The 24,719-nt window shown below is 40.6% G+C and overlaps 1 protein-coding gene across 4 annotated transcripts in view; it reads right to left on the bottom strand.

Moving 5' to 3' along the window:
• The window catches only part of LOC148851095 (serine/threonine protein phosphatase 2A 55 kDa regulatory subunit B beta isoform-like), a 40,252-nt gene extending 15,839 nt beyond the window's left edge, over positions 1-24,413 (bottom strand). For 2 of the 4 annotated variants that reach the window (XM_088944777.1, XM_088944775.1), the window contains exons 1-7: positions 24,027-24,413; positions 22,467-22,570; positions 22,288-22,383; positions 22,071-22,190; positions 18,942-19,088; positions 9,703-9,794; positions 8,040-8,158 (exon numbers count right to left, since the gene is read on the bottom strand). In XM_088944777.1, the coding sequence (XP_088800903.1) occupies positions 8,040-8,158; positions 9,703-9,794; positions 18,942-19,088; positions 22,071-22,190; positions 22,288-22,383; positions 22,467-22,570; positions 24,027-24,129 (781 nt within the window). In that variant the 5' untranslated portion in view covers positions 24,130-24,413. Of the gene's footprint in view, positions 1-8,039; positions 8,159-9,702; positions 9,795-18,938; positions 19,089-22,070; positions 22,191-22,287; positions 22,384-22,466; positions 22,571-24,026 lie in introns of all 4 variants that reach the window. The other 2 variants (XM_088944776.1, XM_088944774.1) reach the window with 1 other exon arrangement.
• Positions 24,414-24,719: the final 306 nt, after the last annotated feature.

The following is a 24,719-nucleotide window of genomic DNA, read 5'->3' on the forward strand; positions in this document are numbered from 1 at the left end:
CGGAAGCGGACCTTTCAAGAGCTAAAAACCTGTTCGACAGTAAGGCAACATGGGGAAGCGTAGAACTGTTTGAACAGATGCACCTGGTCAATCCAGAGTACGGGAAGGACTGTGCCACAACTGGCCTTGAAGAAGCAAGAGGACAAGAACCACTTCCTCAACCAAACCCCCCTTCTCTGGATCATCCCTTTTCTTCTAGAGCCCCCTCCCCTTTGTCGTCTTCTTATTTTTCAGCTAATGTTCTCAACATTCTGTCTCGCAGTACCTCTTGCTCTGCTATTTCAGGTTCGAATGAAGTGCTGCCCCAACCGTGTGCCAACCCGAATCATCAAGCAAAGCTGAACAGTACCTCACTCAATTTGGACACCTACAGAAAGGTCATCCAACCAAACAAAGAAACTTTAGACATGGCAAGAAAATTGGGGATAAGCGGAGAAAAGGAAACCTCCTTTGAGAAAGGAAAAGAAAAAGGAAGTGATGGCAATTGCAAATCCAAAACAGGGAAGAGCAAAAAAAGCTCAAAAAGAGAGCTAAAGAGACTCCAATGGGGATTAACTAATAATAAAGCATCAGGTCTTAGGGCAGATAAGGGAAAATCAGTGGTTGGAACTTAATGAAGATTTTAAGTTAGAACATTAGGGGACTAGGAGGTCAAATCAAGAGAAGCATGGTAAAAGATACATTAAGAAGAGAAAGGCCAGATATAGTCATTTTACAAGAAACCAAGAAAGAAGTGGTTGATAGGAAATTGTTGAGAGCAATTTTGGGAATCCGAAGAAAGAATTGGGCAGTCCTTCCAGCAGTAGGCACCTCAGGGGGAATCAGTGATTTAAAAGGCGCGCCTAGGCACACAGGCGAGGCGCATTTCAGGGTAGGCGCCTCGCCCAGGTCCTAGGCGCACGAGGCGTGCGCCCAGGCATGCACCTGGTGCGCCTTGCACCTTAGCCCAGGCATGCGCCTTTTGTAAATTTGTCGCTTTTTCCTTTTTTTTTAGTCTAGCGGCTGGGCCGAGGGCTCCGCCCCTGGACCCCCGTGCCACTCCCCTCAAGGCCAGCCCAAACAAGTCCATGTAGGGTCTTAAATTCTTTGTTTTCACACAAAAAATAATAATTTTATAATTTTAATTGCTTTTAAGAAGATATTTTATTAGGATGAATGAATGGACAATATTACCAAATAGGGGATTCTTGAAGCTTTGGTGAGCGAGTGAACACGGACTTGTTTGGGCTTGCCTCGAGGGGCGTGGCACAAAGGTGGCTTGTAGAATTAGGAATGTAATATGTCACATTAGCTATTTGATGCAATTGAGAAAAAAAAGAGATTGTGGGTTTTATATGCTTGAAAATGTTTTATATGTTTGATTTCATTTTTAAATTCTCACTTGAATATGATTTACATATTATATTTATGTATTTAATTTTAGATAATAGGTTTTTTAAAATATTTATTTTAAAACTTAAGTTTATATTTTTATTAATAGTATGTTTTATAATTTTTTTATTTTTTTGCATTTTTTTAAAATTGTGCGCCTTGCCTTGCACCTTGCGCCTCAAGCGCAAAATGGCCCTTGCGCCTTGCGCTTTTAAAACACTAGGGTGAATTATCTTGGCTTGGAATGAAGAGAAGGTTACCGGCATTGAGATAGACAAAGGAGAGTTTTCAATCTCAGTTCTGTTCACTAATAAATCCAATGGTTTCAATTGGATTCTAACAGGAGTGTATGGACCAAACAACCCTTCAAATAGGCAAAACTTTTGGGAAGAGCTAGACTCCCTACAAGAGCATGATGATATTCCTTGGGTATTAGGGGGTGACTTCAATGTCACAAGGTTCTCCCAAGAAAACTCTAATAGAAGAAAAGTGACTAGAAGTATGAGGGAATTCTCCAGATTCATATCTAGACACAACCTTTGTGACCTCCCCCTTCACAATGGCCAATTTACCTGGTCAAACATGCAAGAAAATTTGATAAGGTGCAGAATAGACAGATTTCTTGTGTCTCCAGACTGGGCAGAGCAGTTCCCAGATCTCATCAAAGAAATTAGACCCTGGTGTACTTCAGACCATTGGCCTCTAGTCCTGCAGACAGACAAGGTTCTGAAAGTAAAATCCCCATTTAGGATGGAAACAATGTGGAACTTGCACAAGGATTTTCACAAGAAAGTAAGCTCCTGGTGGGAGGAACACAAAGTACAGGGTTGGGCTGGATACAGAGTTCAACAGAAGCTGAAATACCTAAAAAGAAAGCTGAAAATCTGGGGGAAAGAAGAATTCAGATCTTTTGTACAGGAAAAAAGTACTATCCTCTCAGAGCTTGAGAATCTAAACCAAAAGGATCAGGCAGGTACCTTGGATGGAGAAGGAAAGAGGAGAAGAGAAGCCTTGAGAAACTCCTGGGAGAATGTTGTTAGAAGGGAAGAAATATTTTGGAGACAAAGGTCTAGGATCAAATGGTTAAAGGAAGGTGACAATAACTCAAAATTCTTCCACAACTACGCCTCAGGAAGGCGTAGGAAAAACTACATCTCAAAAATTAAAGTTGACCAAAGGGAGGTAGAAGATGCAGAGGAGTTAGCAGAGACTTTTCTTAACCACTTTAAAAAGCTCTATTCCAAGTTTTAGAAATCCAACTCTGAGAAGCTAGGATGGGCCGACCCTAACAAAAGAAAAAAGGAATTGGCTTAAAAGTGAATTTAAGGAACAAGAAATAAGGGAAGCAGTTTTTGACATGGATGGAGATAGAGCCCCCACGCCAGATGGTTTTCCAATCTTCTTTTTTCAGACCTGTTGGGGCATAATAAAAGATCTTTTGGAGGTTTTTAAGGAGTTTCACTCTTCGGCTGTTGTAAACAAAGGTAACAACTCAATTTTCACTTGTCTCATTCCAAAAAAAGGAGGTATTTTGGAAGTAAAGGACTTCAGGCCCATAAGTTTGGTAGGGAGTGTATATAAAATCTTGGCAAAGGTGTTGGCAAAAAGGATCAGAGAAGTCCTAGGAGATTTGGTTTCTCCTAATCAGTTTGCTTTTGTGAAAGGTCAAAAAATTGTGGACAGTATCCTAATAGCAAATGAAAGTGTTGAAGAGAGAAGGAAGAGTGGCAGGTCAGGTCTACCTGTCAAACTAGAACTTGAAAAGGCGTATGACAAAGTAGACTGGGATTGCCTCTTCCAAGTCTTGAAACTGAGGGGTTTTGGAGTTAAATGGTTGCAGTGGATGAAAGGATGCATAAGCTCAACCTGGTTTTCAATTCTACTGAATGGAGAGTCCAAAGGTTATTTCAAGGCAAGCAGGCCTTCAGCAGGGATGCCCAATCTCTCCCTTTCTTTTCACTCTGGTGATGGATGTTTTCAGTCAGCTCGTAGACAAGACAAAAAATCTGAATTTAATAAAAGGTCTTGAAGTAGGAAGAGGTGCACTTCCACCTCCAATTTGCAGAGGATATAATTCTTTTCCTAGAAGCTGATCTGGAAAACATAACAAATGTGAAAGGGGTTCTAAACTGTTTTGAACTAGTTAACTACCTTTGATATATCAATTCAGTCGAAGAAGCTCGTGGATAGGTTCAAGGATATTCTGAACTGTCAAGTGGAAAACCTTCCCCTACTCTAGCAATTTCCTACCCTAGACTTTTTAACCTCACTCAAAACAAAGAAGCCACCATCTCCCAATGCCTCTCCTCTTCCCCCACTGAGAGCAACATAAACTTGAGTCTTAGAAGACCCTTAGGGGAGTCAGAGATCAATGAGCTAACTTAAATCCTGCTCTCCCTCAGAGAAGTCTACATCTCCCCTAATTCCCTAGACTCCCGTGTCTGGAAACCTCACCCTATAGGCAAGTTCTCTTCCAATTCTTTCTTCAAGGTCCTGGTAGCAGAGGAGCAGAATTATCTCTTCCCTTTCAAGAAGGTCTGGTGCAACTACATCCCCTCTAGAGTGTGTTTCTTTGTATGGGAGGCCTGTCTGCACAGGATAAACACTTCTGAGCTATTGCAGAAGAAGAATTTTGGCAGACCTTCCATCTCCCCCTATGTCTGCATCCTTGGTTTCAGAGCAGGGGAATCAACTGACCATCTCTTCATTCACTGCCAGGAAACCAGGGACATCTGGAGCCATTTTCTACAGCTAGTTGGGTACAGCTAGGTTGCCTCAAATCACCTCCTGGATTTGCTCCAACAATGGCAAGGTAAAGGGCTGAGTAAAAGAGGTAAGGTTTAGTGGCAAATAATTCTGCATGTTATCCTTTGGGGAGTTTAGGAAGAAAGGAATAACCGCTCGTTTGAGAACAAGACTAAGACGAAGAGTGATCTGATTTCTCACATTTAAACACGAAGAGTGATCTGATTTCTCACATTACCTTTAAATGTAACCAGTGAGCTTCCAGCTCAGACAAGTTTAAAGGAGTCTCTATAAGTAACCCATCTCCAATTTGCAAACGACATAATAATCTTTTGTGAAGGTTGTGTTTTCATGGAGGTGGTGTGTCGGAGTAAGGAAGAAGGAGGCCTAGGATTAGGGAACGTGGTGAGCAAGAATGAGGCTCTTTTAGGTAAGTGGCTTTGGAGGTGGCCCCTGGAGAGGGAGAGGTTGTGGCATGTGGTAGTGAAAAGTATCCATGGCTGTTCCGAATCAGGTTGGGATGAGGGAGTATCCCGAAGGGCTTTGCTCACAACACCTTGGAAGGCTATCTCTGGCATTCTCCCTAAGTTCCTCAGTTTTGTAAGGTATGATGCTTGCTCTGGGAACTCCATTCTTTTTCGAGAAGATATTTGGGTGAGCTCTCAACCCCTAAAAGGTTGTTTCCCTTCTCTCTATTCCATCTCCCTCTTTAAAAAGAAACCCATTTCTTGGTTCCTTCCCCCCCCCCCAATTTGCCCTTTGGCCTTAAATTGGGATCTCGGGTTTCGATGAGGGTTAAGGGATGAAGAATTCCTTTGCGTTTCAAAGCTGGTGTTGCTTCTAGATTCGGTGTGTTTGGACCCCCTTAACCCGGACACAAGAGTCTGGTCCCTAACCCCGGTTGGCTCATTCACTTGTGCTTCTTTCTTTAAAGCCCTCTGCTCCAATCCCTCCCCTCAAGTCTTCCCCGTTAAAGAGGTATGGTCAAGACCAAATCCCCCCAAAATAGTAGTGTTCTGTTGGGAAGCCTATTATGGTAAGATCAATACTGTAAAAAACTTGCAAAAGAAGAAACCCTTTATGTGCTTGACCCCTAATTGGTGCCCTTTGTGTAAAGCGATGGGTGAGGGCTGTAACCATTTGATGATATCATGCTCCTTTGCTACCAATATTTGGAACTGGGTTGTTTCATTATTTGGGTGCAGGTGGAATTTGCCCTCTGAAGTAAAGTTGTTGTTCACTCCGGTTGCTTTTGGGAGATTGACAAAAAGAGGGAAGCTAATGTGGAAATGTATCAGAGCTTCTACAGTGTGGACTGTATGGGAGGAGAGAAATGCTAGAATATTTCAAGAACATGAAAGAAGTCTCACTGAAATCAAGGAATGCATATTGACAAGGAGTATTTCATGGTTAAAATCTTCACACTTGTTGGCAGATTACTCCTTCGATGACTTAAGGAGAAATTGGGCTGCAGTGGCCGCTACAGTTTCTACCAAGATCAAATCACAAGCTGAATGGATTCCCCCACCGGATGGAGTGGTAAAATTAAATTTTGATGGAAGCTGCCAAGGCAATCCAGGACCATCAAGAATTGGTGGGATTCCGAGAGACAAAGACAGCAATATGTTGTCTCTATTTTCAGGACCAATGGGTGAAGGTGATTCAATAAGGGCAGAGCTACTAGCAGCGGTCAAGGTATACAGATGGCTAGTCAAAGTGGTGTGACAAATCTGCTAGTAGAAGGGGATTCCAAGGTGATAGTAGGCTGGCAAATTAGGCCAGAAACAGCTTGTTGGGGCTACAGGGATCTGTTAAAGAAAGTTAAATGGATGACAAGGAATATGACCGTCAGGTTTCAGTGGGTTAGAAGATCAACAAATGCAATGGCTGATTCTCTGGCCAAGCAGGGGGTGTCAAGGGGAGATCTATTTTGGGCTACTTTGTAATTGTGACTCAGGCTTGGGCTGTTTTGGTGTATATGGTTCAGTCCTAAGGGAGTAACATCTTGTGCCTCCTCCTACGCTGATTGTATTTTTGTTATTTGATTTAATTAAATTATTCTCACTTATCAAAAAAAAAAAAAAACCTAAACAGGGATGCTGGCTTTTTCCTTTTTTCCTCCCCCCCTTCACCCCTCTTCCCCATCAAAAGGGGCCCCTCACTTAGAAGGGAAGGAACTTGAGCCCTAAGTTTCGATGGAAGTGCCTCAGGCAACCCTGGAACTGCTGGCATTGGAGGAGTTTTAAGAGCTGAAAATGGGAACACTTGCTGGGTATACAGTGGGCCGATAGGTATAGCTGACTCCACAAAGGCGGAAGTGATGGCTGCACTTACAGGAATCAGACTAATCAACAGATTAGGCATTCGGCATCTTTCTATAGAGGGAGACTCAGCAAACACCATAGACTGGTTATGAAGACAGGAAGCTGGGCCATGGAGACTCGGTCATTTTCTGACAGAAGCAAGGGACCTACTGGCAAATACAAACATTCATCTGTGCTGGATTCCAAGGGATTTTAACGCTCTCACAGATGGATTAGCAAATTAGGTGCTCTTTTAGAAGTGCTGTACTGTGATAAGATCCCTCCTGTGCAACTTTCAGGGGTCTGATCCCCGCCTGTTTGTTTCTTTGTACACCCTCTTTTTTCTTAATGAATTCAGTTAACTTTTCTCAAAAAAAAAAAAAGAATTGGTAACCTATCCTTACAACACAAACAAACTGCAAAAACAACTTTTACAAAAACTAAAATTGACCAAAAACAAAAAATTACAAAATTGTCACTGGTAAAGAAATCTAGGGAAATTTTATTTCTTATATTCTTTCCCTTTTCCATGTCTACATCATCTGCCCTCCCTGGTGTGATGACAGAAAATATGGACCAGAAACCAGTCTTTTTTTTTTTTTTGAGCAAGCAAATTATGTATTGACATACAAAAATAGGAATCTCATGTTTTACAAATTCACTTAAGAAAACATTGATATATCAAAGGTAGAATGGAAAAACAGGATTAATGTAGCTGACCCCATATAGTCGGTATGAGGCTTGGATGATGATGATGAAACTAATGACTAATATCGCTTGGGAGAAACTCCAATATAAGGTGGGGTACAGGGTTGACATAGACTAGTATGATAAACGTGTAGACAATTCAAAAGGTTTCCTCCTTATCAGGCACATGATTCCTCCACATGTCAAAAATAGTTGACTCATCTAGAGCAATGTTTTAAAACTCGGAGGCATGACACGAGGTGTTCCACTACCTAGAGGCATGAGGCGTGGTTCAGAACGCAAGAGGCGTAAGCCTCCCAAACACAAGGAGGCATAAGCCTCCTTAAGAGGAGGGGGGTTAGGAAGAGGATGAAGAGGAAGGGGGCATCTCATTTTTTTCTTTATTTTTAATAAAAATCTTTTATATTAAGAAGAATAAAGATGCATAACATTAATTGAAAGGGGGGGGGGTCTTGTCGAAGCAGAGGCGAGTAAGCAAACCACTTTCTTTCCCCTTATCTTTTCTTCCCTTCCCTTCCCTTCCCTTCCCTTTCCTTTTCTTTCCTTTTCTCCTTTTTTCTTCTCTTTCTTTTTCTTTCCCTTCCCTTTTTTTCTTTTTTCTTTTTTTTTCTGTCTTTTTATATCAGATGTGCATGAGCTGTACACCTCTAGCATGCCTCATGAAAAAAGCGCAAGAGGCATACACCTCAGAGGTGTCAGCGCCTCTGGCATACGCCTCAGGGCGTTTTGGGAGCGCCTCCAGGCATACGCCTCCCACACCTTTTAAAACACTGATCTAGAGAAAATGCTTGCTGGACCTGAATTAGGCTACTCTATATGTGTATGCCTGTGTCCAAATGTGTAGATACATACATCCATGCATAAACACATACATATATAACAAAAAAATAATGAAATGAAGAAAAACCATACCAGTGAGGTCTTCCATGTTTACAGGCTTCACATCAACAATATTGAAGCTTTGGTTACTTATCTCTAGATTCCACAAATTTATTCGTAAATCATCTGCTGATATGAATGTTTCTCCATCACTGATGATAGTTAAAAACAAAACAAAAAGGACAAAGAAAGAACAAAAAATGTGAACAAGTGAACCTTTATCAAACCTTCAGCAAAGTAACAAAAGGAAAAACATATATTTTATATATTTAAGACACAAAGTCCCCTCATGTGTATCTTATTACTATCTATCCTGATAGCTTCTACCACCTTAAAATCAATTATGAAAAGCTTTTGCTTTACATAAAATAATATGACTTGTGAAAATTATCTTCAAACATTTTTTATTTGCAACAAATCTTTTTTTTTATGGGAAACAGTAACTTTTATTAATTCTTTAAAAAACTTGGTACAAACTGTCACCTTCAAAAACAAGGTGACCCCTCATCAAATATACAAATAGGCCCAAAAAAAGGTTCTGCCCATGGTTTTCAAAACCGGACCGGACCGGATGGTCGACCGAAAAATCGGGAACCAGTCACCTGACCAGTTCCGTTTTACCCAAAAACCGCTTTTTGGCTAAAAACCGTTGATTTGTTCAGCAAACCACTGACCAGGGTGATCAAACTATCAAACCGGACAATGGTTTTTGGCTGTTTTTTTTTATTTTTTATTTTTTACTTTTTCTGTCAGAGTGGACCGTCCATTCAGACCGCATGGTCGGACCGTTCGACCCGGGAACTGGACTCCAGGACGGTTCCCTGTCCGGTACGGTTTTAAAAACCTTGGTTCTGCCTACTAACTTCTTGCTTTGCTAAAGTATCAGCCATTGCATTGGCTGATCTCCTAGTCCATTTAAAACAAACTTCAAGCTCCTTTGTTAGTTGCATAATCTCCCTTACAGTTTGTCTAGGGGACCAGGCACCTAAGCTGTTTGTTTGCAACAAATCTTTAATGGCAAATAAGACAAACCCAGCAATTAAACAGCCAGTACCCAATGTTAGTCCCAGCTATCCAGGACCTTGGGAGGGGTTGACTGGATACAGACCTAAGATCTGGAAATTTTTGCATAAGTGGGCCACTCCCAAGCTCAAACCCATATTCTCAACCTTGATAGCCTGAGATTTTACCACCACACCAAGCAATGGACAAGAAAAATCCAGCAATGGTGAACTAAAAGAAATAAAAATATTGTATATAAACAACAAAGAAAGGATATAAACAGTAATATCTTTTCAAGGGCAATGTAAGATTTGACATCAAGCACAAACCAGTAACCGGTGAGATATGCATGGTTAAAATAGCATTACAAGCACATACTTATAATTACAGATTTTTTGGAACAATGGAATTTATCTAGGTGTATCAGTGAATATCTGGTGCATACATGCATATACATGAACGTAAAATCCACTCTCAGGTTTACTTGAAATTCACTCTTAGGGTTTACTTTGTTGTAGTATAGTCAAATAAAAACAATTAAATAATTTCCGTGATAGTACTACTGCTTTTAGAATCACATTTTTAATATCACTCACAATTAAACAGAATTTCACCAATGTTTCTTGGCATACTGCTCATATATATATATATATATCTTCAGTCCTTAAAAAGCAACCAAAGAGCCTCATTTTACCTGTTGTTTGAAATGGAATTAATATGATAATCATGGGCATGTGCATATACTCTTCGACATCTAGGAACAAGTTGTGTCTCATGGCCAACAATCTGCTCAAAAGAAAACCATGTAAACATCTTTAAAAGTTTGAAGATTCGTCTTAAACAACTCACTCAAGCAACCAAATTAAAGGTCTAAACTGTCTTACTGGTGACAGCAAGCTGAAATAACCTAAGAATTAAATAGACAGGGAAAGAAAAATAATTCTGGCAAACAAAGGATTGGTAGGAAAAATAGAATATGGAATGGAAAACTGATAAAAGGGTATGCTTACCCACCATCATGGTTTACAATTTCAGAAAATTTTCTAAAATTTCAGTCTTGGGCATCATCCAGAACATATTTTAAATTTATTTGCAGTTTTACAAAATTTTTCTGGAGAATTCAAGAGAATGGAAAACTATTTACTTCTTTCCAAAGAATGAAGAACCTTCCTTACATGACTTAAATTTTTCACTTAAAAATAATTATCATAGTCTTTCCCTAAATTTTATACATCACAGAAAAAGATAGGTAAAGTATATATAATTTATTTCAAATGCTTAGTTGATTTGGTAAATGAATAAATAACCACAATACTCGGCCATGTAGGAACACCATTTAGAAATTTATCTTAATATTTCATAAGTTTTTATTCATTGTTTGTGTTGCATGAAAGCAATTCAAGAAATATTAAAACACACACACAAATAAATGGAGACATAAATACATGCACATGGGCAATGGAAAACTAATGTAAAAATTAATAGGTACTGTGACAAATTAATTATTTTCAAACAAATACTCTATCTGTATCATCATTTTAGAATTAGCCTATTAATTCATGAAATATTAAAACACACACACACACAAATACATGGAGAAATAAATACATGCACATGGGCAATGGAAAACTAATCTAATAATTAATAGGTTGTTGAGGGCCCGGGAATAGGATCTCGTCACGGGTCGGCCCACGGGGAAAACCTCCCGTTTTCCCTTGTTCCTTCCTGCTCGTGATGAACCTATCTTGGCACCTTCGATGATTTGTCCAAGAGATCACCAACTCTCCTAACTCACTCTTGACTGAATAATTTGATATCTCATTCAATAATGGGGTCTCCTTAAATAGGAGATTACAAGAATCCTAATCAAAGGGAGTCTCCTTGCTGAATAGGGAGACTTCCAGTTTTATCTTGCTAAGGATAAGATAAGCTAATCCTAATCTGATAAGCTACTAACAAGATAAGATAAGCTAAGCTAATCCTAATCTGATAAGCTATTAACAAGATAAGATAAGAGATAAGAACAATAAGATAAGAACAAGCAAAATGAGCTAATCTAATCTAGATAAGGCTGTTGTTGCCGAACTGGGTAGGATGAGCATCACTGAATCCTTGCTGCTGCTGGCGGTGGGCCCGGGGCCTGTTATTGCCGGCGGCGATGGTACGTCTTCCCGAGGAAGGCGTCCATAACATTACTCCCCTCCTGGACTACGAGCTTGTCCTCAAGCTCGAAAGCTGGATATGTGGCTTGGAACTCTGCCAATGGGATCCATGTGGCTTCTGTTGGTGGTAGATCACACCATTCCACCAAGACTTCAAGGATTCCACGTTTAAAACGAGAGCGAGTGACAGTTTTAGGCTGGGGGACCAGTTTGCCATCTTTCAAGGGTGGCAGGGAGGGAACTTGGTTCGGGGGAACACCCGTAAATGGTTTCAGCAAGGAGATGTGGAAGACATCATGAATTCAGCTAGTCTCTGGCAATTCCAGCTGGTAGGCCACACTGCCAATCCGTCGCAGAACCTTGTAGGGCCCATAGTACTTAGGGGCCAGCTTTGGGGCAGCCTTGTGGCGCAAGGAGCGCTGCCGGTAGGGCTGGAGCTTCAACCAAACAAATTGTCCTGGATCGAACAACAGTTCCCGGTGGTGCTTATCATAGTGGAGCTTCATGCGGAGCTGGGCCTACTATAAGCGAATGCGGACGTCGGCAAGGAGGGCGTCGCGGTCCTGTAAGGAGTGATCGATTGCGTCCAAGCGAGTATAGATCCAGGCTCGTAGGACAGCAAGCGGGGAGGATCCCTGCCGTAAACGACGCGAAAGGGAGTCATGCCGAGGGAGGAATGGTAGGCTGTGTTGTAGCAGTACTCGGCCCAAGGAAGCCATTCCAACCACCGTCGAGGTTGATCTCCTACGAAACAGTGGAGATACATCTCGATAGTGCGGTTAACCACTTCTGTCTGACCGTCGGGTTGTGGCCGGTAAGCTGATGAGTAGGCCAGGGTGGTGCCGTGTAGTCGAAATAACTCTTTCCAGAAGGCACTAGTGAAGACCGGGTCTCTATCGTTGACAATGGATTCCGGCAACCCATGTAAGCGAAAGATATGTGTAAAGAAGGCGAGGGAAACCGAAGTGGCACTGTACGGGTGTGATAGAGGAATGAAGTGCGCATATTTAGAGAAGCGGTCGACTACCACAAAGAGAACTGATTTGCCCCCTACCTTGGGAAGTCCCTCAATGAAGTCTATGGAGATGTCGGCCCAGATCTGCGATGGGATGGAAAGGGGCTGAAGGAGGCCTGCCGGGTGTAGGTTTTCCCATTTGTGTTGTTGGCATGTGGAGCAATTCTGGACAAAATCTCGAATAGAAGTCTTCATACCTCGCCAATGGAAATCAGTTCGGACGCGGTATAGTGTTTTTTGAATGCCCTCGTGGGTGGAGTTATGGATGCTGGTGATGATGGTGGGAATCAACGAGCAGTCTGCTGAAAGATGGACTCGTCCCTTATACAGTAACAACCCGTCATGAAGTGACCAATCGGGGTCGACCGTGCCGGTCTGGATCTTCTGCAGTAAGAGCGACCATTCTGGGGACTGTGGTGCTGCCTTCTTAATGTCGTCAAACAGAGAGATCCGAGGTTGGGAAATGCTACATAGAACCATCACGTCTTCTTCTCGCCTAGACAAGGCATCAGCTGCGCAATTAGAGGATCTCGCTTTATATTCCACCCGGAAGTCAAACCCGAGCAGTTTGCTAACCCAATGCTGCTGAGGGGAAGTGGTGAGACGCTGCTCTAACAGGTATTTGAGGCTGTAATGATCAATTTTGACGATGAACGACGGCCCCCACAAATACGGCCTCCAGTGCTAGATGGCTCGGGCAAGACCGATTAGTTCGCGCTCATAGGCTGGAAGCTTCAGATGCCGGTCAGCCAATCTGTGGCTGAAGAAGGCGATCGGGTGCCCTTGCTGCTGTAGTACGGCCCCGATACCCACTCCGGAAGCATCGCACTCGACTGTAAATTCGAGGGCGAAATTAGGTAATTGCAGGACAGGGGTTGAAGACAGTGCATTTCGCAGTGACAGAAAAGCTTCATCAGTTGCGTCGTCCCACCGGAAGGAGTTTCTCTTCAACAGGTTGGTTAACGGGGCTGCCAACACTCCATAGTTCTGTACAAATTTGCAGTAGTAACCCGTTAAACCGAGGAACCCGCGTAAGGCCTTGGCGGATTGAGGTTTGGGCCATTCTGTTATAGCCTGAATCTTGGAACTATCAACTGTTACACCCTGCCCATGGATGATGTGGCCGAGGTAAAGAACCTGTCGCTCCCCGAAGGAGCACTTGGACCGTTTCAGGAATAAGCTATGTTGGCGTAGGAGTACGAAAATGGTCCTCAGATGGTGGACATGCTCTACCCATGATTTGTTGTAAACGAGGATATCATCAAAGAAAACTAAAACAAATTTGCGCAGATGGGGCTGGAATACCTCGTTCATTAGTGACTGAAATGTAGATGCGAATGGCATGACTAAAAATTCGAAGTGGCCATGGTGGGTGCGAAAAGCAGTTTTCTTCACGTCACCGGGAGCCATGCGAACTTGGAAATATCCGGACCTGAGGTCCAACTTAGAGAAATACTGGGCACCATGCAACTCGTCCAGCAGTTCGTCAACAACGGGAATAGGGAACTTATCTTTGATCGTCCGGTCATTGAGTTCTCTATAGTCAACACAGAACCTCCACGTTCCATCCTGCTTCGCCACCAACAGAACCGGCAAAAAGAAGGGGGAGTGACTTTTGCGTATGATCCCTTGGTTCAGCATCGTTGTACATTGTTTTTCTATCTCATCCTTCTGTAAGTGAGGGTAGCGATAAGGCCTGAGAACGACTGGTGCTGAACCCGCCACCAAAGGAATACGATGGTCGCAAGCTCGGGAAGGGGGAAGGCCCTTCGGTTCCTGGAACAGATCTGAAAACTCGGCGAGAAGTTTTTCCATGGCTGTCGATTCTGTCTGGAGTGCATGAACCTGCGGTGTCTTTTCTTTAACCCTGCAACCGTGCCATGAAACTTGCTTGCCATTCAGATGGAAGGTCATGGTGAGTGCGCTGAAGTCCCACAAAATCGGGCCTAGGGTAATTAACCATTTGACCCCAAGAACAATATCGAACCCATCCAATGAGAGTACAAATAAATCAACAAGAATTAGTTCAGAATTGACCTGTACTGGGACGTCCTTACAAATCCCTAGACTGTGAACTTTTTCACCATTTGCGACGGCTACCTGTAGTCGCGGCCGGAGTTCCATTGGTAGTTTTAACTGCAAGGCTGCATGTTCACTTATGAAGTTGTGTGTGCTCCCTGAATCGACGAGAATGCGCACCGGCTGACCTGCGATCTGTGCCTGTAACTGAATGGTCTGAGAGGTTTTAATACCGGTGATCGCATGGAGAGAGATCTCTGGTTCGAATGTGACGGGTTCCCCTTCCTCCTCTTGCTCATCTATGAGAAGGCAAAAAAGCCTCTTGCATCTATGTCCTGCCGAGTAGAGGTCATCACAGTTGAAGCATTGACCTCTCGTTCGGCGCTCTGCCATTTCTGCCCTGGTCAAGCGCTTGATGGGAGGAGTGACCATGTTACTGCCTGTACTTGTCACTGCTCTAGAGGTGGTGGTCGTGGGAGGCTTCATTTCCCGGCTGGTAATAGAAGAGGGGGTCGTTGCTGCTGGTCTTGGGGGTACCCACGAGTTCGGTGGACGACCCACATTAAAGATTTCGCGGCTGAGCTGCAGCTTGCGCTCAAATGCGCGGGCTAAGTTCATGGCTGTGACCAAATTTGGGGGATTCTGCATCTCGACATCCACTCGCAGGGGTTCTGCTAACCCTGCTGTGAACATATCGACTTGCTGGTCTGGTCGCACGGAGGATGCCCTCGCGAGGAGGGTTTGGAACTGTCGCTGGTATTCAGCAACTGTTCCAGTCTGTTTAAGGTTAATTAGCTCGCCCAGTGGGTTGCTGGTCAATGGGGGTCCGAACCGAAGAAGGCAATAGGATTTAAACTGGGGCCAACTGAGCCCGGGTTCTTCTTGCTCTAACCGATAAAACCAAAGTTGTGCTTCTTCTGTTAAATGAAAGGCGGCTAGGCTTACCTTGTCCTGGTCATTTGTCCGTTGATTCCGGAAGAACTACTCGCAGCGATACAGCCAGCCTAGGGGGTCTCCGTTGCCGTTGTACGATGGGAACTCCAGCCTGCTGTACTTGGGGATGATGGTTGCTCCATGGCCGACGGACTGCTGTTCGCCGGAAGACTCTGGCAGATCTGGCCGGCGGCCGTTAGCTGTTGTCCCTCCGTCAGAGTTCCTTTCCCTGCTGGAAAGAAACATCTCCATTAGTCGTCGCAGTTCTCGCACTTCACCTTTGATCTCACGAACTTCGGAGCTGGTCTCCACAAGTTGGTGCTCGAGGTCGTGGACCCTGGAAGGTAGCTGTTCCAGATCTCCCATGACGCCTTGCTCTGATACCAAATTGTTGAGGGCCCGGGAATAGGATCTCGTCACGGGTCGGCCCATGGGGAAAACCTCCTATTTTCCCTTGTTCCTTCCTGCTCGTGATGAACCTATCTTGGCACCTTCGGTGATTTGTCCAAGAGATCACCAACTCTCCTAACTCACTCTTGACTGAATAATTTGATATCTCATTCAATAATGGGGTCTCCTTAAATAGGAGATTACAAGAATCCTAATCAAAGGGAGTCTCCTTGCTGAATAGGGAGATTTTCAGTTTTATCTTGCTAAGGATAAGATAAGCTAATCCTAATCTGATAAGCTACTAACAAGATAAGATAAGCTAAGCTAATCCTAATCTGATAAGCTATTAACAAGATAAGATAAGAGATAGGAACAATAAGATAAGAACAAGCAAAATGAGCTAATCTAATCTAGATAAGGCTGTTGTTGCCGAACTAGGTAGGATGAGCATCACTGAATCCTTGCTGCTGCTGGCGGTGGGCCCGGGGCCTATTGCTGCCGGCGGCGATGGTACGTCTTCCCGAGGAAGGCGTCCATAACATAGGTACTGTGACAAATTAATTCTTTTCGAACAAATACTCTATCTGTATCATCATTTTAGAATTAGCCTATTAATTTCACACATAAAATTAATTTCAGTATAAAGACTTAGAGCTTGGGGCTTTAGTAGAATTAGGTTGCACAATGGATCATACTGCAAAAGTAGCGCACATCAGTTTCCTTTCATGGTCTTGAACTGACAATCTAGGTTTTGAGTTATATAATAGAAATCTAGTTGTAATAAGTATAGGAAAACCTGGCATCTGGAGCTATAGGACATATAGACCCACCTCGGTGCTCAATAATTTTGGGAGGGGTGGCCCATTACCCCTGAAGTAAGGATGTTCAGTTGGGAGGTGAAACATAAAAGTTAGCACATATGATGTTCCACAGAAGAGGAGACCTACTTGGTTCTTAACATTTTTTATCATCCCATACGGGCTACCTTTGCAGGGAAAGCAGGTTTTACTTATTGACTACAAATCTTCCATTCTTGTGTCAATAGTATTTGGCAGCTTTTGTTTCTTTGTTTGGCTCTAGATGGATGCACTCTGCAGGCATGGAGTCTCTTCAAGCCCAATTCTAGTGAAAGTTCAATGGGTGCAAATATCAGATAACTGCATGGCTGATGCATCAGCAAAATAAGTAGCAACCAGGATCAGTTTTTTGGGCTCAATTGTAAATGAACTTTAATATGGAGAGAGATAGTAAATTACTATGCTCTCTATCATGTATGTAACTTTGTATATTATGCTGTTTATATAATAAAGTTAAATAATATTGAGAAAAAGAATGAGACATGTAAACAGTATGCAGAAGACCTTTTTTGTCTATCTAACCGAAATTTTGTCAATATTTCAATCATTGTTTGGCCATTGTATTAAGCTACCAGCCAAACTATCTACTGATCTTTGAACCCATATAAAGGTAGAATCCAGCTCTCTCTTGATAACTGTTTATTTTTCCCCCATAATATGTCGGTATTGCGATGACCCTATATTGTTGTCCATTAGCTATCCCACTACCAACTTGGAATTCCCTTAAACCAATATTCTCTTGAAATTGACAGATTTGCCCAACCTCTGCTTGTAGAACATCTAGCAATTCAGCAATTTTTGTTCATAATATGTCAGTATTTTTTCCAAATCTTGGAAACAGCCTCTCTGTATGTGTACGAGGGGTAAGGCTGTGTACATCTGTCCCTCCCCAGATCCCGCATTGGTGGGAGCCTCATGCACTAGGCTGCCCTTATTTATAAAAAAAAAAATCCAATGCACCACTTTTACCAAGATGTCCTCCTAGAATTGTCTTTTCTCGAATATTCCCACATTCCTTTATTCACATACTCACCACAATATAGCTAGCTGTCCTTATCCACATTATCTTCCCTTTTTCATTTGCTAGGATTAAGGTTTTCTGAATTAAACTTTAATGGTTGCTTTTTAGGCAATCCAGGCCCATCTATAGTAGAGGCGCACCTGAAAACCATGAGGGTTCAAACTATACTAGTATACTTGGGGCCTATACGAACAGGACATTCAGTGAGGACTGAGATCCTCTCCTTACTTTCAGGAGTGGAGTTTGCCACATCTTTGGAATGCTGATTGTTGGAATTTGGAGATAGAGGACGGTTCCCAAGTAGTAACCACTTGAATAAGGGAAAGAGGAGATGGACCTTGCATCCTTCAACATGGCATTAGAGAGGCTACTTAGCCTCAAGAATAAACTGCTTCTTTTTTGGGTGGATGATGTTTTATCACCCCTGTTGTACTCCCTTAATTGTCTTTTTATTTATTTTCCATAAAAACCTGCCTCTTTCAAGTGGTTCCTAGATATGCTAACTCAGAAGAGGATGCATTGATCAGGGACAGGGTTAATAGGGAGTTGATTTATAATAGGTTTGCTGCTATGGGGCAGAAGTGGGGCCATGGAATAATATCAATGGTGTAATGGGAGGGGGGGATGCTCTGTTAGCGCTGGGATATTTTGGAACCATTACTGCTGTTTATCTTGCTTGTACATTTTTAATATTAGTAAAGTCTCCAATCTTGTAACCAAGCAAAAAAAATTGTCAAGTGCCTCATGTCAAGGGATCATGATCTTAGCAACTAACTCATGGGGCTAGAGCTGGAGCAGGAACTCCAAAGCACTAAATTTAAAAGGTTCCAAAAGAAAATCATGATTAGGATTAGATTAAGTTTAACCATATGATCAATAGATTATTTTGGGAGCTTTCTATGAGTTGAAATAAAACATTTCTCAAACTATCCAACTAAACACAGTAAGACATAGTTAGAATCATAGTTACAACATGGTTTGATGCCAGGTAACATCCACAACAGCACCAGTGGTGAGTTCCATGCCTCTGAACATGGGACATGTTGCATGTAATTCCACCCCACAAGTTTGGTTTTCTCTGTAACACTGGATATTGTCTATGTAATATCACCTACCTCCTAGTTAGATCCATGACCGATCAGTCATTATTTCTGGATCAATAGCTAACAACTAAATCAGATCCATCAAACATGTAATAGCAATGAATTTGTTGAAGGCCTTCTTTACTGAACTTTTTTTTTTGAAAGGTAAGGTAAAATTGTATTAATATAGTCAAAAGGAAGTATACGAGTGTGATAGTTCACTGTATAAAATGATTCTTTACATATGAACACCATTAAGATCCCCCAAAAGAGTAACATTCAAAAAAGAAGATAGACAATCATAATTTAAGAAAAGAAAAAGAAAATGCTACAGAATCATATAAGCCACAATGGCTCAACTTTAGGCAATTGTAAAGTACAAGTAAACCAAATATGTCACTATTTTTAAAAGTTGAACAAACAGAACCAGCAAAACAGGGTTGAGTACAACTACCACTGGTAGGTGAAGAGAAGGAAATCCTCCAGGGGGGAATACAAAATCAGTTGCAGCCCCAATTGGACCAGAAAACCTTCCATTTCCTATTGATGCTGAAGGATCTAGATTCATATCACATATCTTCTTTACCTTCTTCTCTTGAACCTATTCAAAATTACATAAGCACATAATAAGTACCACAATTATTGTAATGCAGACCCCCCTATTTCCTAATTCTTCCTTCATGAAGAGAGATTAACAAGATTGCTATTGAGAAAAAGAAACAACAATATAGAGGGTGTCATAGAAATAAATGTTCTATGCCTTCTGAAATGTCAAATAAGTGCAGGATTCTAGCCAAATGATTAATACGAAAAAGATTCACCAGAGGCAAAAAAATAATCTTGATTCTGGTTTGTTTGATATAAATTACCAAAAAAGTGGGGAAACTGAAAAGAAAAAGAAAATGGATGAGAAGAAGAAGACCTAAAAAGAAATTGAATATCGACAACTTGAGGATTGAAATTCTGGTCTTTTCTTTCACATTGTAACCATGATTAACAGTTTAACACTATAAAGCATTCCGGCAGTGAACCCCAAGTCCACTATAATATGCCTGTTAACACTGCCAACCCTATCCTCAGACTCCAAACAAAGCACCTGAGCCTTGTAATTTCCTAAATGAATCATCTATCTTCCTCTCCATACAATTCTTGTTTTCATATAACAATCTTCCTACTTTTTGTTCTTGAGTCATCTTATAAAGTACACGATAATGCCATCAAATTTCTCCACATGCACAAAGAGTCTTAAAAGCAGTAATGTAAACCAATAGTGCAGTTTACCACTATTTGAAATATGTTGTCACACCATAGTTAAAAGGATCAACACCCTGGAACTCAGCAAAATCCAAGGACAAAAAGAAAAGCTCACACATGACAACCTATGTTACCCAGATATGACAAGAACATATCGGATACGGAATTTACACTAAAAATTGAAGTACCCAACATGATATGGCACCACAGGTATCCAGGTAAAAAGGGAAATAAATAAATTCTACAATTTGAAACTCAAATAACAAAAGAGAAACATGTAACTTATTTGCCATGGTGTCGCATCCTACTAGCAAAATCACAAGAGATAATGAATCACTATGTCATCCTTACATGGGGTGCATATACAAGAGGATAACTTCCAAGTTTTTTGTAAGCACTGAAGCACCTGATGTGAAAATGCTCATAACTAAAAACCGTATCCTTTTGCAAAGTAGGACTCTGTGATATACTGTTAACCAAAAATTAGTGGGCATTAGGGCATTCGTGTCAAGAGCCTTATACAAAGATGAACATGAAAATGTTCCTTTCGTGTCAATGGCCATACCTGTCAACCAAGCCATTATGGTCAAGAAAGAGAAACTCTAATCCTAAGTCAATACAATCCAATCTTCATTTCTTTCTTTTTTTTTATTTTATACTATTTTTACAATAGATAGTTTCTTTGTAGTATATATCAAACAAATATAGAACAGTACATACAAGGCTGCACAAGATATAGAAAAAGGTTCCTAATCCTAAGTCAATACAATCCAATCTTCATTTCTTTCTTTTTTTTTATTTTATACTTTTTTTTTAAATAGATAGTTTCTTGGGAGTATATATCAAACAAATATAGAACAGTACATACAAGGCTGCACAAGATATAGAAAAAGGTTCAAACCCATCACCAAAAAAACTATGTAGATAAGAAGCTACCACGATACCAAAGATCCTTTGTTCTCCTGATTAGGTAGGCATATCAGCTATTCATTTCTCTTTCAAACCATCTACTGATAAATAAGAAGGCCTTTTCTAGAGCAACCCACCTCCCACCAAAGCTCCCTATTATCTTTCTGTATTCTAAATTTAGCAGGTGCCTTAATATGGATAAAAGTAAATGCCAGATTAAAAACATATTTAATTAATATGATCTTGCCTCCAATACAGCACTGATGCTGCAAGCTGGAGGATCTCTCAACCACTGTTTTCCAAAACTCAGTCAATTCTGGATGTGTTTGACATAGAGAAGAAGCATTTCTCATGATCCTCCCTCTAGATATTAGATGGCCAATTGTCAAAATCTTTATCAAGCTCATAGCCCATTGAAAAATGAATAAAAAACGCTAATGCAAAAAGTATTGTATTATAGTATGTATCTGAAACGTGAGAGCAAGGTACGGTCCATTATACAAGGATCATTATAGCATGTACAGTATTCATAACCAAATTCATCTCCACAGTAAGTAACTACGATTTCCATGGTAAGTAACTATCATCTCAATTAAGTAATGAATAGAAGACATTTCTGACTGGTCGTCTGGTCCATATCCAATACCCTTGTATTGTCACTTCTGATGGATATCCTTATTATTGTAGCATGGCAAGAAGGCTCACACTTGACAGGGAGATCAGTCTCTCATTCATAAAATGGCACTAAAACCAAAGGCTCGACGCAACCTCATCCGGCAACAGCTCAAAAGAACCCCAAACCACCACTAGTCTATAGAGTTTCACATGACTAGTCAGGATATCCCTCTTTTCGATGCCTACTACTACACTGTACATCTTCCCAAGTATTCAGCACCAGATCTCCAACACCAACCTTGAAAGAGATGTGCTTGAATCTTCTGAATGCTCAAGGATGACCTTCCATGTGTTGCTGATCTATAAAACCTAGATAGTAGACTAACTTTAATCACATAAGTTCTTTTGGATCATCCAACAACACTACTTGAAAAGGTGCTTTATTTGCTAGGAGTTGGCAAGTTTTATGTAAAGTAGCTATTTCAACTCTTTTAATACCAGCACTTTCTGAACTAACTTCTGATCTCTTGACCAACTATCATGGTCAACACCTTTTTCTCATGTGTGATTATTCATTTCTCCATATAAAGTCTAACTAATAAAATAAAAATCTAGACATTTACTAATTGAAATAAAAATGGTCAGAAATGAGAAGATATTAGATTATTAGATCCTATATTGGTAAAACACTTCTTTTTTGAATTCTTATAGAAATTACTTCAAGATAAAACAAGACACAATGTCCAAGAAGTGTTTTCATGAATAAACTACATTTGAAGAGAAAAGTATGCTTTGTTCCACTAACCTTCCAATACTTCACAGTTTTATCATTAGTTGATAGAAGGAAAAGTGCGCCATTTGCCGTTTGACACCATCGTACTTTATTAATTTTCTCCTCTATTTCCAAGCTCTTGAGGTAGTCAAACTAATACAAAAATTCAGAATTAATGTAAACAGGTAGCAGAATCAATATCCAGCCTTTTAATCATCAACAGGAAAAGGCAGAAATTGACATGAAATACCTCAGGTTCATGACTCTGAAACTCTGTCTTGTAACGAAATTCAGGATGCCTAGCATTGGAATAGTCCATCTTTTCCTGATCTTTCCGGAAGGCATACTGCATCGAACAATTTTAACAATTAAAGTTACCCTTATCTCTGGCAACCAGAACCAAACTATCAAACATATAGAGACGTTTACATTTTTCCCATCTGTCCTTTCAAATAGCACAACCCGGCCTCCACGGTCTCCAGTTGCAAGATGTTCACCACTTTTGTCAAACTCAATAGCAGATATGATATCAACTGCAAATGACAAAAAAGATAAAAGACATAAGAAATTAAACTACCAAAACAAGGGTTTCTATGTGGCCCAGTCTCATATTGCATAAAAAAAAAAAAAAGACAAATTGGTCAAAATAAATGGTCAAGAACCAAAATAAAAATAGCAATATGTGGGTAAATGCTGTTTCATGGACTTTTCTAAATGGATAAGTGCCAGACACATGTCATATTCTGAGAACCTAAATATTCTTGTTCAATATCTTTTGATTTCCTTGTCTTTTTCTTGTTGTTCTTACTTGCTTGATATGAATGAACATCTAAAACAAGCTAACAGTGTCACATATATTTATTCCTTTATCTAAGGTGGCATATGGGGGCCATTAGCTGGATATTTTATCCAGTCCACCCCTCCCACGACCCCAAATAGCTGGGTGTTTTATCTATAGGTGGCATACGATCCGATTCATATAATATCCCCATTGGTAATGGTAAATACTTACTTTTCACGAGTCCTCAAATTCATTTCCTTGATCTCAAAAATTCAGCACCCTACACTCATCCAGTCCCAATGCCAAAGGAGCATTATAAGAAATGCTTTCTGGTTGAAGGAACGGATAATATGGATTTTTTTTCTTTTTTTCATGTAAGGTAAAGAAAGTATTGGATTAATAATTCCAAAAAGAGCATTTACGTATAACAATGATTTTCGTTACTTAAAAAAAAAAAAAAAAAAAAAGACTAAACTTATGTATATACACAATAGAGTGAGCAATATACCTCCTATAATGATCTTAGACGGTTCCATGGATCATAATGGCTACTGACCTAGTAGATCACTCTAAGAAGAAGAATGTGCTTAATACAGATTGAAGAAGTTCAGATTTAAAAACTCCCTTTCCTTTACTTAAACTATAATATAATATTTTAAACTTTACCATTATGTATATCCCAATAGATTTTCAAATCATCAAGATAGACACGAAATAGTAATAGGAAGAACAATTTATGAGTATTTGAGCTCTTGATTACCTCTATAAGCAAACAAAAAACATTAATTAGAAAATAATTCGGTTCTACAAAGCAATAAGCAATCAAATGGTGAAATGGTGTCCATTAGTTAAAGCATTAACCAACTTAGATATGAGAAATCTGGGAAAAAAACACTCAATGCGATTTTTCCGCACCTCTGAGGAGAACAAAGATAGCAAGACAGCAGAAAAATACCATGATTTCTCAAGGAATATTCCAATGGTATATTTCAACAAGCCTAAAACGAAAAGCCTACTTGGACTACACCATAAACCCTCATGATAAAAGAACCACCAGGTAAGAAAAGGACTAAACTGTAAATGCAAGACATGATTCCTCTCTAAATACAAAACCCATTTTCTCCGCACATCAAACTTGGAGATACAAACATGCGCATCAATGGAAATAAGCTGAAAACACGAAAACAATAAAAGGAATATCGAGGCACCTTCCTGAACTTCCTCCCCGGCCGCTCGCTCTCCAAAAACCTGAGAGAATTTCCATTCGAGAGGAAGTGGGACCCCCACTTCTCCGTTCCCAAGAGGGATCATCTTCAAAAAAAAAAAAAAAAGATAAATAAATCAGAACCCCGTTCAACCCTCCAACATCGCCGATCGGGAGAGCAATCCCATCAGATTTTTTCTTGCCCCGATATTCATAGCATTCATCCAAAAAATGCAGCTACTTAGCAAAACAGACAGATATAGCGAATATATATCTATCTTGCTCTGTTCGTGTATTATGTAGACAACAGTGGTTTCAGAAAGAGAGAGTGGAAGATGAAGGAAAGAGAAGATGACGTAGCAGGGAAAAGGATGTTTAATGGGAGAAGTAGAACTGGTTTTATTTTGTTAATATATCTTCAATTTCTCCTTGCCTTTCTCGTCACGTGATAAACCACGAATATTTAGGCCCTGTTTGGTGTTTGCTTGCACCTTGCAGTGCAAAACTGATGCAATACAAATTTTGCATGTGATTTGATTCACATCGGTTTGTTTTGTTATTACGATTTGTACTCTTGCATGATACAAAATTTGCAATTTTTGTTTCATTTGCCTTGTAAATTTTGCAACGCTTCCATGTTGTTTTCATTTCTCTTCTATAAAATGAGGATTAAATCAGAATATTGCTTCAGCCTATT

This window comes from Nelumbo lutea, chromosome 5 (genome assembly GCF_056320005.1).
Source record: "Nelumbo lutea isolate HS-2025 chromosome 5, American lotus-T2T, whole genome shotgun sequence".
Taxonomy (NCBI): Eukaryota; Viridiplantae; Streptophyta; class Magnoliopsida; order Proteales; family Nelumbonaceae; genus Nelumbo; species Nelumbo lutea.